The sequence below is a fragment of the Trichoderma breve genome, chromosome 3, assembly GCF_028502605.1.
Source record: "Trichoderma breve strain T069 chromosome 3, whole genome shotgun sequence".
NCBI classification, from domain to species: domain Eukaryota; kingdom Fungi; phylum Ascomycota; class Sordariomycetes; order Hypocreales; family Hypocreaceae; genus Trichoderma; species Trichoderma breve.
In genome coordinates, this window is record NC_079234.1 from 1981205 (window position 1) to 1998261 (window position 17057).

The following is a 17057-nucleotide window of genomic DNA, read 5'->3' on the forward strand; positions in this document are numbered from 1 at the left end:
TCTTCACGCATATGCGGCAATTATTCACTTCATTGGCTTACCGCTGCAATGCAAGAGGAAGCACGGCATTTGCCTGCAACATCAACTTTGCCTTTGCCGCATATGCCGATCAATTTTGTTGACGAATTAGTTGCATGCAATTTGGCAATCGGAAGTCTCCCGAATGGAAATAGAGCGGGATGTTTTTTATTCCCTTGGCAGATACATGGAGGCGGCTGGGGGAGATTATCATTGCGGCACCTCCAAAAAAAACTTTCCGCAAATCTATCCACCAATGTTGTTTTCTCACTGTCTTAGCCTCAGGTGGAACCACGCTGTAATGACGATATATATAGAAAATCAGGGTCCCCCAGATTATGGGGATAACCGTCGCCCGCTTTGCATCTGCTGCTTTGCTGGCTGGCTGTATAATTTCGTATGATCCTGAAGACTCTTATAGCGAAACTACAGTAAACCCACGACGTTGGATACAGCAACGGCATCATGGCGCCGAAGAAAAACATTCTCCTCGTCATAGCGGACGACATGGGCAAATCCCTTGGCTGCTACGGTGATACTACGATATCAACGCCCAATATTGACCGGCTAGCCTCTGAAGGCACGCTATTTGACAATGCCTTTGCCAGTACAGCATCTTGCAGCGGGAGCCGATCCGTCATCTATACCGGTCTTCACACGCATCAAAACGGGCAATACGGCCTGGAGCACTCCAACCACCATTTCATGACCTTTGATAACATTGACACTGCTCCCAAGCTCTTCAATGATCTGGGGTATCAAACCGGCATTATTGGAAAAATCCATGTTGGCCCCAACCATGTGTATCCGTGGGAGGTGCGAAGGGAAAGCCCAACCCGAGACGTTTCTTGGGTTGCCGAGCAGGCTGACTTATTCTTTCAATCGGCAAAGGATGACCCCAGACCATTCTTTCTGACGGTGGGATTCATGGATCCTCATCGGGACTCGACTCGTGGTGGATTCGGCAATGGTGACGAGAGCGTATCTGCTGCGGACGCGACCTACGATCCTGCAAAGATTACTGTTCCAAGTTTTCTCAATGACATTCCCGAAGTTCGTCAGGAGATGGCTGAGTACTACCGTTCCGTTGGTCGAGTTGATCGTGGATTCGGCTCAATCATGGAGGCCTTGAAAAAGGCTGGCTTCGTCAATGACACGCTTGTTGTTTTGACGAGCGACAATGGCCCCCCGTTTCTCAATTCAAAGACAACCCTCTACGATGCGGGTGTAAGATTACCTTTAATTATACGGAACCCTCAGGGAAAAGCTGGCCAGAAGAATCCAAATATTATTTCTTTCATTGACCTCCTGCCGACATTCCTCGACTGGGCAGGACACGGTTCCGCTACACCTTCTGCTTCAGCCTCTCCACCTCGGCTGGGTCGCTCCATTCTTCCAATCATTGATGAAACTAATACACATGACGACTGGACAATGGTATTTGGGTCCCATACTTTTCACGAGGTTACCAACTACTATCCAACACGATTCATGCGCACATCGCGCTACAAATACCATCGCAACATAGCATGGAAGCTCGACTTTCCCTTCTCAACTGATCTCTACGCATCCTTGTCATGGGAAGGAATCCGCAATTCTCAATTCCCGGTGAAAGTTGGAGAGCGCTCCTTGGAAGCATACATCCGACGGCCTCCGGAAGAGCTGTATGACATGCAGGAAGACCAAAGAGAAGTGGTGAACTTGGCAGATCGTCCGGAATACAGAGAGCTTCTGCTTGGATTCCGAAAAGAGCTCGAAGACTGGCAGCGAGTGACAAAAGACGCATGGCTGGTACGGGACGGAGTGTCATTGTCGGAGATGCAAGGACACATTGATGCAGGGCTGAAGATTCCAGATCGTTTTGACTTTGACTTGGCGGCACCAGGAAACACGCAGTCATAAGCCAGCCTTGTTTTCTCTGAGAAAGCATGGGATAACGTTGGTCGCATTTCCCAACCTTGCAGGGTCATGTCCAGTCGAGGCCGTCAACTTCTTGCTCTCGCTCTTGCTCCCGCTCGTCCTCAAGAAGGCGAGGCTGCCGAGCAATGCTGCTCGAAATTTCCTGCATCTTATCATGCAGAATTTGGAGCTTAATATTATCGCCACCGCCCCGGAAACATGTCAAAAACTCAGAAAGGCGGTTCAAAACATCTCGTGGACCAACATTCATCAGTTGCTTGCCCTGAAATGTCGAGGGCAGACATAGCAAGATGTCAGCCAGTGACATTGCCACTTCAAACAACTTCATTTCCTAAGAGAAGATTATGTTAGTCGCAGATCACCTGAAGCCAAACTAATTACTACATACCATCCCGAGGCCGTGTGCTTCAATGACAGACCGAGGAAACCTGTCAATGTTCTGAACAACATTTCGCGCGATCTGATCCGGGAAAGACAAGCTGAGACCTTCATCTGCTGCGTTGGGCAGAAGATTGATGTAATACATGGATGTTTTCCACAGAACGACTCTCATCCATTGTTGTGTCAGGAGAAAATCTGCTCTCTGCAGGTCGGTGGAATTCCAAGAAGCTTGCTGAACTCCCCTTAGGCGAGCATGCATGGCGGCAAAATACTCGTGTGTTTGCGAAGATCCATCGCCATCCATGGCATTAGCAAAGCTCTGGAATAGTTTACTCAGACTGATGAAGGCGAATAGAATCGGGGGATTCTCATCCACCTCAAGTTCAGGTAAATCAGGATCAAGCTGTAGTATCCTTGGAAAGTCAAATCGTGTAGTGTGACCTCTGGAGTGTATCATATATCTGTTAGTGGCCTTCTGGGTTGGACTAGGATAAGAGGTTCTATTCACCTTTCCGTTACAAATAATAGCCAGATTGTGCGCAAATGCCGCTGAGCCTCAAGTTTAGGGAGGTTTGCATAATGACCCGCCTTATCGAGGCTCAGCATCTGCGCAAATGTGATTGCTTCTCGTAGCAGCATGGCTCCCTTTCGAATATGGCCGCGGTTTGCATATGATACGTGTAAAAAGAATGAAGTTAGTAAAACGCTGATGGATGGATGTTCTAGGTAATCCAGCTCATGCCTCGCTCTTGAGGATTCGGAAGCCATGAATGCGCCATCATCCCCTCCAAACCGGCCAAGTGCTTCATGAGATGCAGGCTTGAGTTGTGCTATGGTGACTGCACTGACTGCTGCGGCGAGGGCATATGCTTCGATGTCGGTGGAGTCCCGGAGTCGGTTGAGGAGAGTCTCTATGTTGACAACGGGCCAGACGGGATATAGAGCTTGCTGATAAAGGCCAAGATAATGTTCAAACGCGGAAGACGGGACGCGATTCATGCCAGGGTAGATGTGAGGCTGAGTTGACGGCTGTGAATAGGTATCGCCATCGGACACGGGAATTGGGGCTTTTCTATTAATCATCGTCGCTTCCATTGCCGACTTATTATTTAACAGAGCTTCCCGTTTCCTTTGTGCCCAGGGCCCCTTCGGGCCGGCCTTCAGCTTCCTCCTCTCGGCCACGCATTGGATAGAGAGGCTCTGGCATCGTTTACATGGCAACCCCCGATCACATCTCACCTTTCGAGCTGCACATGCATCACAGGCCCTGTCCCGAGCCATCTTTAAGTCCGATTCGGGTCGTATTCATCACAAGGAGGTGCAAGATGCGAAGAATCTGGTGGCTCCAGCTTCACTTGGCTTCATCTTGGCTACGATATTGAGTTTGATGCTAGTCTGTTGCCACGTCCTGTGGGGGCGTTAGACCCCAGCACTGTGGAGAATCTGATGCGGGGATGCCATACGATGAGATGTGATTGAATCTCGTGCCTGGCATCGTGTGTACCTGACATTAGATGGGAGAGTGGGTGGGATGCAAGATGTAGGCCAGAACCGCTGATGCTTCTCATCCGTAACATCTTCATCCCAACTCATGTTCAGTTATCCAGTTTTCAGATTCCAGCGGACAACTAATCAATAAATGGGGTCGTTTCAAATCCCTCAATCCGTGTGGTGTTAAATTCATCGCGCCATAGACTAAGAGTTAGGTGACCGTATGAAGGCGAGTCAGCGCTGCCATCAAAGATGACCGCCTCTTCTTTCTAATTTAGCTCCGATTCTGCTTACGCGCGGAAAGATTTTTGACGGCGCGGAAAGATTTTCTAGCTCCCAATTCACATGATTGAGTCCACTGAGCTTCGTTTCTCAACTTCAGACCTACATCTCAACGGGGCGCTATCACCGAATGCTGGCAAGGCGACAGCTACGTCGTCTCAACGAGGCATGGCCTAGTACCCTTCGTGGTAGTTTTGAACAACCGGAGCATGGTTCGGCGAAGACGTGATGGCCGCTTGAATCACTCAATAGCAGATATTGCTTTCTTCCAATGCCCCGGGTGAAGATCGCTCAGCAGCTAAGTTCGAGTATATATACTCGACAATATCCAACAATATTGCAAATACAGTCGCAGGCTCTTCAGCTCAGAATTCAGCGCTTCCAACAATGGCACTATCATTTCTTCGAGAAAACCGATTCGTTCGGCACTTTACCCCTCGGCTGGCACTCTCTGTCGCTCTGATTGCCCTGTCTACCTTCAACTATGGCTTTGATAACCAGGGGATTGCTACAAGTCAAGCGATGCTGGCATATAAGAAGCAATTCGGAGATTTTAACCCAAAAACCAACACATATGCCATACCCACCTACTACCTGTCTCTTCTGAACAGCCTCAACTTCATTGGCTTCGCTGTTGGTATGTCGATATACATCACTACACATGGTGATAATAAGAACGCGATGTATCTAATGCATCATCACTTTAGGTCTTTACATCGGAAGCATCATCAGTGCTCGCTATGGTCGTAGGATGTCCATGTTTTGCATGTCCCTTTGGGCTATGATGTCCGCGACAGTGCTCATCTCGGCCACAACGAGAGGGCAAGTCCTCGCGGGTCGCATCCTTAACTACACATATATCGGCATGGAACTCTCTACATGTCCTCCATTCCAAGCCGAGATTGTCCCAGCTCCCATTCGAGGCTTCGCTGTTGGAACGTATCAAACCAGCTTGTTGCTCGGTGGAGTCATCATCAACAGCGTCTGCCGCGGCACAAGTGGGCTTTCGAGCAATGCAGCATGGAGAATTCCAATGGGTCTCTTCTATCTTGTCCCATTGACAGTCGCATCATGCGTCTGGTTCATCCCGGAATCCCCTCGATGGCTACTGCTCCAAGATAGGGAGGAGGACGCTCTCCGGTCTCTGCAAACACTCCGCGGCTCCGACCCAGATTACAATGCGCTTGAAGATCTTGAGCTACTGCGACTCTCCCTCGTAGAGGAGCACAATAAAGGACGGTATTCTGATCTTTTCCGAGGCACCAACCGGAGACGCACACTTGTCGCCATGGGCATGAACTTCTTTATCCAAGCCACAGGATCCCCATTCACCGCCGCATACGGGACCCTCTTTGTCCAATCCATTGGCTCCATCAATCCCTTTAATTATTCCATCATGAGCTCATGCATCAACTTCACCTGTTGTCTGATCGGAATCTCGATTACAGACAAGGTTGGTCGTCGTCCAATCCTCATGACGGGCTCAGTCCTCCAGGTGATCTGGCTATTCACCATGGGAGGCATCGGAACGTCGGCGAATCCCTCGCTCGTTCAAAAACAAGTGATAGTGGCTGCTACGGCTCTTTCATCGGCCAGTTTGTGCTTCAGCTGGGACCCCATGAACTACATTGTTACGACGGAACTTCCAGCGTCGCGATTACGTGACAAGACCCAAAGAGTTGCTTCCATTGTCAATGTTGTGACGAAGTAAGTTTACTATGAACCATCCCTCCATTGTAGAGAACTCATTGCTAATTTTGTATCATAGCTTTCTCTTTTCATTCTTTACTCCGTATCTACTCAATGCTCCCTACGCAAATTTGGGGGGCAAGGTGGGCTTCATATTCGGAGCTCTAGCTATATGCTCATTCTTCTTTGCCTATTTCTGTGTTCCGGAGATGAAAGGACGGAGTTTGGAGGAAATTAACGAAATGTTTGACAAAAAGATACCGACTAGACAATTCCGCAACTACGTGCTGGAACACAGGGTTAGCGACAAGGTGGATGTGATCGAGATGGAAAAGGTGCCCGCTGATAGATTAGGAGGCATACCCGAGATATAGCCAACTACCTAGTATAGTGTTTCAATTGCAACATAATTGCTTTGTGTATGAATTTGTATGCTACTAGCTCTGCAACTGTTGGTCTCATCCGTTGCGCTGTTTTGTGAATATTAAATCGACGGCTCTATCATGAGATGTAGAAGACAGCAGCCACTGAGAGAAGGCTATATGTGGATTTCATTGGTCACAGACAATACGGAGAGCCTGTTTAACAGACTGATCCAGCCAATTTTAAGATTAAATGACTGAATCCGTCGCAATAACAAACTTCGTCTATGACAGCGGGCTGGCCACAGCAAGAGAGTCACGACAACACGAACCAGGTAGTGAAGCGCTGCCGATCAATGTCCAAATTCAAATAAGGTTGCGTCCCGATAAACGGGCAATGCCGCACAGAGACATTAAAGTCAATCTACAGGCCCACCTATGAAGCTTCAGCGTAATTCGAGAAGCTTATAGGGCAGAGTCATCATCGTCAGCACAGCTGATAATTCCGTACAGTGAGGCTACTGTGGTGATTCGTGTGATGAACAAGGGACAGGGATGATGCTCCTTTAAGAATGAGAGTTGGCCGTAGGAATCCAACGACGCCGGATCAGCGTATTAAAGGCGTATTCATGCACGTATTCTATGAAGCACACACTAGGCCGACAAATGGTCGCATTTGCACCACGAATAGAAACCCCTCTCTCCACTGCTGCCTATTTGCTGCCTATTTGCTGCCTATTTTGTGCCTCTCCAATCACAACAACAGACGTTCCGACTAATGCTGATTATAAATGTCAATTGCAAGTCTACATACAGTATCTAATTCTGCAACTATCCATGCCGGATATTCTTGTGTTTTCCCAATATGAACTTCACAACTCAGTCCACAACAGGCCCTCAGGGTCAGCGTTACTCCCGCCGCCCGGGTCTCAGAAACTCGGCAGTGCCTCTCCACCAGCGACTCCTCTCGAAAAGGAGCCATAAACAACAAGATTCACCGTTGTTCTCTCTCATTCCACCCGAAGTTCGCACCAAGATATTTACCTATGCGCTGTCTGATTACGAAGACAGGCGTCGACCTCTCTTATACGACTCCAAAACTTCCTTCTGGCGGCCCTCTCATCGCGCACCTCGCAGGACGAGCACTGAGTTGCTAAGGACATGCCGTGCCATTTATCGCGAGACGTGGTTTCTGCCGTTTGCTCTCAAGGAGCAGATACACTGGCTATGCGGCCCGCATGTACCGCCCGGGAGTGGCCAATGGAACGGCAACGCAACAAAGTTGACGCTTCTGCTAGGTGAAATGGCGAAGCAGGGCCAAGAAAAGGTTGAGATTGAGAGCATCCATGTGTTTGCAAACACGCGCCGCCTAGAGCACGGCGACTTGGGTGTACTACTATCGATCCCTGGATTGCATCCTCGCCGAATCACCCTGACAATTCGCTATATTGACTGGTGGGGCTGGGATTGGGAGTCTCCCGACATGCCCTTGTATTTTAAAGCTGACTGGATCAGCGCAGTTTCCAGTGGCTTTTCGCCTTCAACAAGCGAGTTCAGGATCGAGCTCGAAACTCTGGAACACTTGAAAGACCGAGTTGACGCCATTGGCAAACATATTGCCGAAAATTGGTTCTTTGGGCGATTTGGTGGCACTATTTTGTACGCCGATGTGTCGGGTAAGTGTCATCAGGTATCCCGCTGGTCTGGTTCGAGTGCTTGGTACAAGAAGCACAGAACAAATTATCAAAAACCCAAGGGTGGCAAGCTGGACTATTACATCTTGACTATCACGTTCGAGTCGGAACTCTCTATCAAGAGAAAAGGAGGAGTGGTGAGTGAAACAGCCAAAAGAAACGCCGCAGACCCGCTGTTCAAACATGTTTCGGCGAACCTTGGCGACCCATCTATCCTTGACAGATATGGCCCTCCTTCGCATGAGATGCCCGGTGTGCCAATGCTTCCTCTACCAGATGAGGATGATGATCTTTGAACGCGGATATTATTTTTGAAGCATCGATCAACCCTGCCATTGAAACCCTATTTGATGCAGGCAACAATAAATAGGTGTTATTTTTAGGTATAAATCAGGCTTTCAAGTATATTCGTGATAGGAGGGCATAGTCTCCAAAGCATCGAAATAACGCGAAACACTGGTGGCTGCATTGCTACAATCGAGAGACACCAACAGCGTAAGGATATAGCCGTAAACTTTTGAAGCTATATACATAAGTCAAATTTAATAACTAATCTTCTGAGTAACAGAGCTCCCTTAATGATATGCCAAATGTAAGTTATCAACCCTGTAAAAACTCCTCAACTACCTTGTTAAATTTGGTATCGTTTTCCCAAAACATAAAGTGACTGCCCCCCTCATCTTCTTCAAAAATCTCTAACTTGCTGCCTGGTATATGCGAAGCTACCCATCGACTGCACTCTCCACCAAAAACGCTTCCTTCAGCGCCGACAACGAGTGTGGGAATAGTGATTGTTGGAAGAACATCTCTCCAATCTAGTGCCACGTGGTTTACCAACAGCGCCGCAGCATCCTCCAGCTTCATCTTACTGCATTGCTGAGCCGTCCATTCAAAGTCTTCCGTACTCAGTAGTGGCGAGAACAAAGATTTCAAGAATCCTGATGCAAACTCGTAGCCTCCTTGACTGCGGAAGCTGATTCCCATTTCGTGAGCCTTGCCAGGCGTGAATATCGCTCCTAAAGTCTTTGCAACGCCTGGTTCCCATGCTGGATCTGCGGTCATACAAGGTGATTGGTCGACAAGTATGAGTCGAGAAACTCGTGTGCGAGAAGCTGCAAAAGCATCCCAATATGCCCAAATCACTGAACAGCCCATAGAGTGTCCGCAGAGAATCACGCCTTTTAGATCCAACTGAGTGATGATGTCGTGCAAGTCTGCGGCCAATCGTGTCACTCGGTACCCTCGACCAGGCTTGTCAGAATCACCTTGACCACGATGGTCAAGTGCTATAACACGGTACTTGGTGCCGAAATAAGCAATTTGCTTTCGCCATTGGATTGCAGTTTGGAACCAGCCAGGAAGCAAGAGTAGAACAGGGTCAGACTCTTTTCCGGCAGTGATGTATCGGAGCGTCACTCCATCAAAAGTTGTAATGCTGCCGGAGGATGTTGACATATTGAAATGGATGATGTTTTCAACGGCAGGTCTCTATATCTACAAAGAAACGATGATGTCGTTTGTTCAGCCACATTACGACATATTAGATACGGATGGATATCATCTTATATAGCCGACCGAAGAAGACTACGACAAATTAATTACATAGTAGGCTACACAGCTTGAGTGGCAGAAATAAAAATATCCCATGATCGTCTTTGATTAGTTATTGAACCACAACTGAACGGAGTTTCTTGCTCGGTTTTATGATATATATCAGTCAGATTTTAGCTGTTCGCAGCACACTTTGGTAATGAGCTAATGTCCCTTGGTCAGATTTCTAGCGGGGCTTCCAGCTGCCAACTTAGAGGCCGATGTATAAGTTGGGTTGGTTGACAACTAAAGGCCACGCTAGAAGTCTGACCAAGGCGTTTATCGTGTTGAATTAGAGTGCATAAATGTGGACCAGAGCCTGTCACAGGTCAAGACTGCGGTGTTACGGACTAGAACTACGGTGTTGCGGTCCAGGGCTGCGGTGTTGCGGTATGATAGTATCGCATCTGAACCATCGGCGAATTATGGAGTATATGGTGTTTAAATACTGGGATAAAGAGCCTTGAAAATATTCAGGTATGTACAAGTAGTTTGAGAAGAGAAAACATTGGGCGCAAAAAATCCCACGGACGTACTGAGTAGTGAGCTTCGTTCGCCACAAAAAGAGACACAAAAAGAGCCACAGAGACAATCTATCTGTAAATCCAGTCTTTTTCTTTCATGCAAATGTACCAATCTTTAATCCGGTTACATATACTCTCCGTACGGGTCAGTTCTATTCATAACGCGGAAACTCTTGACCGCCGTATTGCAATCGATTTCCCCTATTGATTGAGTAGTAGAGAAAACTAGGGGACACCAAACTCTCCGTATAGGTGATATTCCATGTGTTTACCGATTGTGTTTGTAGTTATACTAAACGGCGGATGAATAGAATCATTCGAAATACGAGTGATATCTCAGTCAGGATAGGATTTTATTATGCTATTGCGCCATTGATCAGGAAGCTCTTAAGGTTGGCATATTCCACTAGGGAAACTGATCCGGTTTTGAGTCTGTATTCTGAGAAGAGACCAAAGCAGTTCATATCACAACTACTGGAAGCCCAAATGACAAACCAACAATATTTGTTTCGAAAGATTGGTGTCATGGATTGCATTTATGCCAAGATTCATTAGTTTACGTTGGGTCAATGGTGAGACCGACTGGTAATCTGACAAGACCAATCTGTCTGACAAGGCCCGCGTAGCGCTTAATGACAAAGATTTTTTTTTTTTAAAAAAAAAAAAAAAAACAAAAAAACTCCGAAAATCACCTTCCGTTGCACAACTATATTCTGGATAACGTGCTGACATTGAAAAGAGTGCTACAAACATGAACCTACTATGCAGCCTATCAAGAAAGGCCATGCGGAGAAAACCCGCTCCTTACTTGGTTGCGCGCGATATTGCCGCTGCCCTTATTTCGTGTTTGACTCTTTAACCTACCGCTATGTCTATACATATGCTTAATCCCTAGACTTCGTGCATTGTTCTTCTCGTAACTGCTGAGGAGTAACATAGTGTATGCATGCTTACGGACACCCTTTTTCTCTCTTATTTTTTGGACATGATAACTCCTTACAAGGCTGTTTTCAGGCACACTCCTTTTCTTGCGCTGCATTTACTAATACTTTACGTAACGGTAGTTATTTCTGTGCTGCAGTGGAAGACAAACATTGCACTCTTCACACAGTTGGTTGCTAGGAATGTCCATCGCTTAGGGCCCGTTCAACCTCACACGTAATACATCATTTCATCACGACTATTTTATCTTTTACAATGTCAATAAAATATAATACCATCTTCATATGATGAAGTCGATGCTCTCAATCCATCTGTAGCTCAAAATGCCCTAGCTTGAGTTGACAAAGGCTTGGAAATACCATCCCCGCGCCGTGGCTTTCAGATTTGTAAGCTTATTCATCCATCACGTCATGAGCATTTGCTTCAAAAGCTCATAATGAGGAGATGTTCGATTGCAAAAAATGATTCGCGAAGCTAATGTAATTCGATATTCATTGCCGTTCACGTCTTCATTAAAAAGAGAGCAAGAGATGTTATATTAGTTTACCTGATTATAGCACCACCGTAGTAGTCTTTACCCAATCGTGGTGATATACTTCAGCTAGTTGGACAATATGCCATCAGCTCAGCAGGTATAGCGCTCAGCTCCCAAACTCTGGCACCATCATTGTACTTGATCATTAATCAAGCCGTCTAGGTTTATCACGACAAAGGTCGTTTCACTCGGCCGGACAGTATTTTTCGAAACTTCATCTCCAAGGACCCGAATTCGCAATTTCCGGCTGAGAAGGGTCGTTATGCATTATACCTCTCCCCCGGCTGTCCATGGGTTAGTAAGACCGGTTGTTCAATACCATTTTGCATCTTCTAAAGCTACTAAGGCAAGAATTATGGTTGACACTTTTTTTAGGCCCATAGAACCATGATAGTGCGGCTCCTCAAAGGCCTCGATTCCATCATTGATGTCTACCAAGTTCATTTTCACATGGGCCCTGAGGGGTGGTACTTCAGTGGCGAAGGCGGCTCACTAACAGAAGATCCCCTCCACGGATTCAAGAAGCTCAAAGAGCTGTACCTCAAAGCCGATCCCAACTACACAGGTCGATATACAGTCCCTGTATTGTGGGATAAAAAGGCCGATGTCCTAGTGAACAACGAATCTTCAGAGATTATTCGCATGCTCTACTCTGAGTTCGACGAGTTCCTTCCAGAGCATCTCCGTGAGGAGAACCGCCCTGGCAAGGGTCTCTACCCACCACAGCTCAGAGCTGAGATCGATGAGATGAACGATTGGGTGTACAACACCGTCAATAACGGTGTTTACAAAGTCGGCTTCTCAAGATCGCAGGAATCGTATGACGAAAACATACGTCCACTATTCGCGTCCCTCGACCGCCTTGAAGAGCATCTTGGTCATGGCAAGCCTTTTCTCTTTGGAGACTTCATCACCGAGGCCGATATACGCCTGTACACAACCTTGGCGCGTTTCGACGTTGCCTATCATAGCGTTTTCCAATGCAATCTAAAGTTAATTCGACATGACTATCCTCGACTTCATTCCTGGCTTCGGCGGCTGTACTGGGATCAGGATGAAGAGGGACCACTGAGAGCCGCGTTTTATCGCACTACAGAACCAAATATCGGGCGCTATGCGCTGGGATATGCGGATTCTAAATGGAGAATCGTCCAGGAGAGTCAAGGGCCTCTGATTGTACCAGCTGGGCCATTGGTGCTGATGGAGCCTTTGTAAACAAAGCGATCCAAATGGTAGGGTATAACACTGTAAGGTCCATTGGACTAAGCAAACAAACTGTTTAATAAGATCTCTATCATCTATTACATCAAGTAAAGACTGGTTTCACGAATAACACTTACATGCGGAGTTAAAGTTAAAACACTACCAATAATAGGATAACTGTATATTGATTCATTGTTCCGACCAACAGCTGCGCCATACACGTCCTCAAACCCATTTAATAGCGTCTTCTAGTAGCCAATGAACCGTCTCCAACACCGTCTTCTCATCGTTTCCTGCATCTACGGATACAATGTCATATTCTTTGCTGCTAGGCGGCTCATACAAGTCAATCTGGCTGTCAACCAATGCTTCACTCATATAATGCCCCTTACGCTCTTGCAATCTCTTGACAAGAACCTCTTTGTCGGCCTCCAGGCTGATAAAAACAACTTTCACCTTGTGTGCAGCCATATGGTGACGAATCTGGTCACGATATACTTCCTTTAGTGCAGAGCAGCTGATGACTACTGAGCCATAAGCAAGGTCGACGAGCGTACCCAATGCACGTTGATTGATTCGATCTAGCCACGATATGCGATCGTCATCGGTGAGGCTCACACCGGACCGCATTTTCTCAACAGCCTGGCGAGAGTGCAATTCATCGCCTTCGATAAATGGAACATCGAGGCTTTGTGATATCTGCTTTCCGATTGTAGATTTGCCCGTTCCGCAAGGTCCGATTATGACGATTGCCAATTTCTCAACGCCAGAGGGAGATGCTGATTTCTTCCACGCTCTTTCGGTTAGGTAACCGACGAACTTTGTGACGTGGTCATCCCGCAGATTGGGAACTTTGTTCAAAGCTGGCGACAAAGATCTCGCGACATCGGTGGCAAACATTTTCGACGGACTAAATGAATCCTTATCATACTTGGTTGCGAAGAAGTCTGTCAGTTTGATAGGCGGATTGGCGATTGGATCGGGATTCGACGATCGTAGTCTTCTAATCCACTCCTTTGGCTCAACTTCATCAAACACAAGTCCACATTTGCGTAGAGCTGGCAGAAGATCATCGCTCCAGCTAAAGACTTGCGGATTGGTGATGTTGGCGAAAATACTACCTGCAGTCGAAAGTGATATGTCTGTAACAGCATCCGCTACAACATCGACAGGTAGCCATGATGGTGTTTCTTGGAGTTTTGGTAGAGCTCCTATCGTTATTGCAGTTTGCATCATCATAGGTACGGCTTCCTGAGCATTCCAGACGCCGTGCTCTGTATCCCCGATGATTTGTCCGACGCGCAGCACGCGAGCCGTAACGCCTTGAGATGAGGCTTTGGCACAGATATGCTCAGCTACCGACTTAGACTGTGCATATCCCATATTCTGGGCCCATGCAAAGTCTGGAGAGCGTTCAGGTACCGGGATAACTGTCGCCTGTGAACATGTACTGACAGATGAACAAAAGTTCATTGTTGCTGGAGGCTGCGCGGCTTGACAGAGATGTATGAGGTGAGATACACCTGCAATATTGCCCTTTTCGAAGCTGGATAAATGCATGTTAAAGTTGACTGACCAAGCACAATGGATAACGGCAGACAATTCTTCCGTAATTGTCTCATAGGTTGATTTGGAGAGGCCAAGATCTGGTTCGGCCAGATTGGAAGGCAGGACCACGATCTTGCGCCGAGAAGACAGCGATAATGAATGGTATACCCTTCTCTGTATCATCGAGCTCACCACTCGTTTATAGCCATGGGATGCATCATCAGCCCGGACAAGACAGTAGATTCGGTCAATGTCTGGTCGAGAAGCTAATTTTGCAACGACATGGGCCCCCAGAGAACCGGTAGCTCCCGTAACAACCTGGTACAGACAAATGTTAAAAGGGGATTGGATTGAAAGCCTCGTGAGTAAATGAACTTACTATGGATGATTTTGAAGGTTTGGACATGAACGCATTCGAATACTGCGCCACGAGTCTTTCCATCTGTTGTTCGATCGATGGCTCCTCACTCTTATCACCACCCATTCGGAGGCTAAGTAAGAAAGAGCTCAGTTTATTGATCGAAGGCTGTTCGAACACGATTTGTTGTCCAAGTTTATTTCCCCCAATGTTAACTGTCCTCAGTATCTCACTTCTCATTTGGATAGCTTGCAGAGAGTCCAGACCCAACACAAAAAAGTCATCGTCGTCTGCAATAGTTGTAGGTGAATCAGCGGTCTTCTGAAGCAAGCCTCTCAAAAACTGGCGAAGCTCTGGGAGGCCAAGTTGCACAAGCTCTCCAGACACAGTGTCGGCAAGATCATATGTCTCTTCAATTTCTTGCTGGAATTGCTTGTAAAAAGCCTGACGAATTATGCTCCCTTTGTCTGTTCGAGGATACGAACAATCGTGTGGCAATACTCGAATCATGTTCCGCGAAATTCGGGCAAATGCATCCGCAGATTTGTTTGCTGACTCGACGACTGGCCAAATCGTATCAAGAATCTCCTGATTAGTACGAGCGGCCAATCGTGCAGCTGGAATAAGCAGCATCCCAAGATGCGCTCGACCAGCACCGAATACAACGGCTTCGGCGACATTTTTGTTAGATCGTATCTTTCCCTCCATCATTACAGGGTTAAATTTCTCGCCGTTCACAAGAACTATGGTATCGTCGAGGCGGGCAATGTACTTCCATGCTCGAGGAATACTTGGATGAGGTTGGAATAGGTCTTTGGTGGCATAAGAGCCGTCAGGCTGGTTAGATTGCACCTTAGATGGCCATCCATCTAATACAACGCATTCGTATAAATTTGGGCCGCGCGGAACCCATTGCAAGAACTTGGAGAGTTTCTCACTTTCTCGTACATAATTCCACTCTTTGTCGCCCTCAGCTCGGAAAGAAGTCATCAGTTGCCCAACTTCTGTCCTGTTAATGGTTAATATTGCAGTCAATGAGAATATTATTAGGTACCAAATAGACTCACGCGCCGTAATGACCGATTAAGTTGACTCCATTATCGACAAGAAGGTTTCCGAGATCATCTGGACAGGCTGAGCCACCATACATCACAACCTTCAATTCTTGAAGAACACTAATGCCTTTCTGCGTTTCTGAGAGTAGCTTGAGCGCATACGGAACCCCGTAGAATATCTCAAAATTGTTTGCTTGCATGATTTTGAGCAGGTAGTCTTGCGTTAATGGAAGCTCAGCGTTGTAAAGATGAATTGACTTCCGGCTGTGCAATGCCCGAAAGAAGTTGCAAATGCCATGATTGTGAAACAACGGCAATGTGATGAACGATTTCATGTTCATGCTCACGGAATAATTTGCAAGGCATGACTTGTGAGGTTGGTATATCGGCTTTGGATGCCCAGTTGATCCTGTCCTCTTATCAACATTTGGCTAGTCAAAATATGGCTCAGTGGAGGGCTTACCGCTAGAGTGAATTATGAACGCAATATTCTGTGTCTCAATCTCAGCATCCAGCTGAGAATCCAACTGAGTATCACCATGAGCCTCAATAGAGTACTCAAATACCGCACGATCAACAATGTCAAGGAGCTGCAGGGAGGGCACTAGTCCCTGGACTTCTTTAGCGGTATTGGAATGCCTCTTATCGGCAATAATTGTAGCCGCTGATGTAGCATTTATGAGAGATTCAACAGCTTCCACTGTGATTCTTGTTGAAACAAGCAAAACCGTATGTCCGAGCTTTGTCAAAGCTAACAAGGTTATGAGATACTCAAAGTTTGACAGACCCAAGAGCGCTACAACACGCGGCTTTTCTTGAGAAGACTTTCGCGCGGGAACATATTGCGCATATCGATTTGCCGCTCTCCAAGCGAAAACATCAAGTTCTCGTAAGTTGTAGTCTATGAAGTCGATACCTGATCTCGGGTATGAGACAATGTGATCTTCGGGATAGGAGATAGCCCGTTGGCGTACCAACGCATCAACTGTTCGTAATGCTGAATCAGACTTGAATGCATTGGCAGCAGTGCTTGAAGACTGAGTTAGAATATGTCCTGGCGCGTTGCTGGGAGTATCTGGTCGAGAAGAAGGAACGTAAATTGTAGCGGGCATGGTGTCTCTAGCTCGATCTACTCATGCGATACCGATACCATGAGAAACCTCCTTCGACGATTGTGGGAATGAGCGACCTATTTCACAACAAAGCAAAGTCAACTATATCCGTGCTCTGTTACTAAGCTTGCCAAGAATGACGATAAGGAATATGCTCATCGAAATTGTCACTTGATGTTGCTTCGTCGATACTCCAATATTGCGGACTTTTATCCGGTGTCGCGATGATCTTCATTTTGGCTGCGGATAAAGGTCCGCTCAGTCCACCATTCTTTAGCTGAATGTGAGTGGAACTTACCCCAGATCATCAAGCGCGGGGCTAATGAAAATCTGGGGATTCGGTAGAGGCACCG

General features: G+C 46.9%; 7 protein-coding genes across 7 annotated transcripts; 4 read left to right on the forward strand and 3 right to left on the reverse strand.

Annotated features, from left to right (window-relative positions):
- Nucleotides 1-483: 483 nt before the first annotated feature.
- On the forward strand, nt 484-1920 carry T069G_05039 (sulfatase domain-containing protein; the record flags this gene model as incomplete). The annotated part of the gene is made up of 1 exon (XM_056172249.1): nt 484-1920. One exon carries the CDS (start codon nt 484-486, stop codon nt 1918-1920), a length of 1437 nt encoding a protein of 478 aa, XP_056029107.1.
- A 64-nt stretch (nt 1921-1984) lies between these two features.
- T069G_05040 (uncharacterized protein) lies at nt 1985-3402 on the reverse strand (the record flags this gene model as incomplete). Its single annotated transcript, XM_056172250.1, has 3 exons — nt 1985-2269; nt 2327-2762; nt 2828-3402. The coding sequence occupies 3 exons, from the start codon at nt 3400-3402 to the stop codon at nt 1985-1987; spliced, it is 1296 nt and encodes a 431-aa protein (XP_056029108.1).
- A 1077-nt stretch (nt 3403-4479) lies between these two features.
- On the forward strand, nt 4480-6155 carry T069G_05041 (sugar transporter domain-containing protein; the record flags this gene model as incomplete). The annotated part of the gene is made up of 3 exons (XM_056172251.1): nt 4480-4729; nt 4800-5799; nt 5861-6155. The coding sequence occupies 3 exons, from the start codon at nt 4480-4482 to the stop codon at nt 6153-6155; spliced, it is 1545 nt and encodes a 514-aa protein (XP_056029109.1).
- An 853-nt stretch (nt 6156-7008) lies between these two features.
- T069G_05042 (uncharacterized protein) lies at nt 7009-8133 on the forward strand (the record flags this gene model as incomplete). The annotated part of the gene is made up of 1 exon (XM_056172252.1): nt 7009-8133. The coding sequence occupies one exon, from the start codon at nt 7009-7011 to the stop codon at nt 8131-8133; it is 1125 nt and encodes a 374-aa protein (XP_056029110.1).
- Nucleotides 8134-8437: 304 nt separating this feature from the next.
- On the reverse strand, nt 8438-9292 carry T069G_05043 (alpha/beta hydrolase family domain-containing protein; the record flags this gene model as incomplete). The annotated part of the gene is made up of 1 exon (XM_056172253.1): nt 8438-9292. One exon carries the CDS (start codon nt 9290-9292, stop codon nt 8438-8440), a length of 855 nt encoding a protein of 284 aa, XP_056029111.1.
- A 2215-nt stretch (nt 9293-11507) lies between these two features.
- T069G_05044 (uncharacterized protein) lies at nt 11508-12643 on the forward strand (the record flags this gene model as incomplete). Its single annotated transcript, XM_056172254.1, has 4 exons — nt 11508-11525; nt 11591-11722; nt 11804-11993; nt 12060-12643. 4 exons carry the CDS (start codon nt 11508-11510, stop codon nt 12641-12643), a joined length of 924 nt encoding a protein of 307 aa, XP_056029112.1.
- Nucleotides 12644-12856: 213 nt separating this feature from the next.
- T069G_05045 (male sterility protein domain-containing protein) lies at nt 12857-16704 on the reverse strand (the record flags this gene model as incomplete). The annotated part of the gene is made up of 4 exons (XM_056172255.1): nt 12857-14497; nt 14559-15546; nt 15605-16001; nt 16056-16704. The coding sequence occupies 4 exons, from the start codon at nt 16702-16704 to the stop codon at nt 12857-12859; spliced, it is 3675 nt and encodes a 1224-aa protein (XP_056029113.1).
- Nucleotides 16705-17057: the final 353 nt, after the last annotated feature.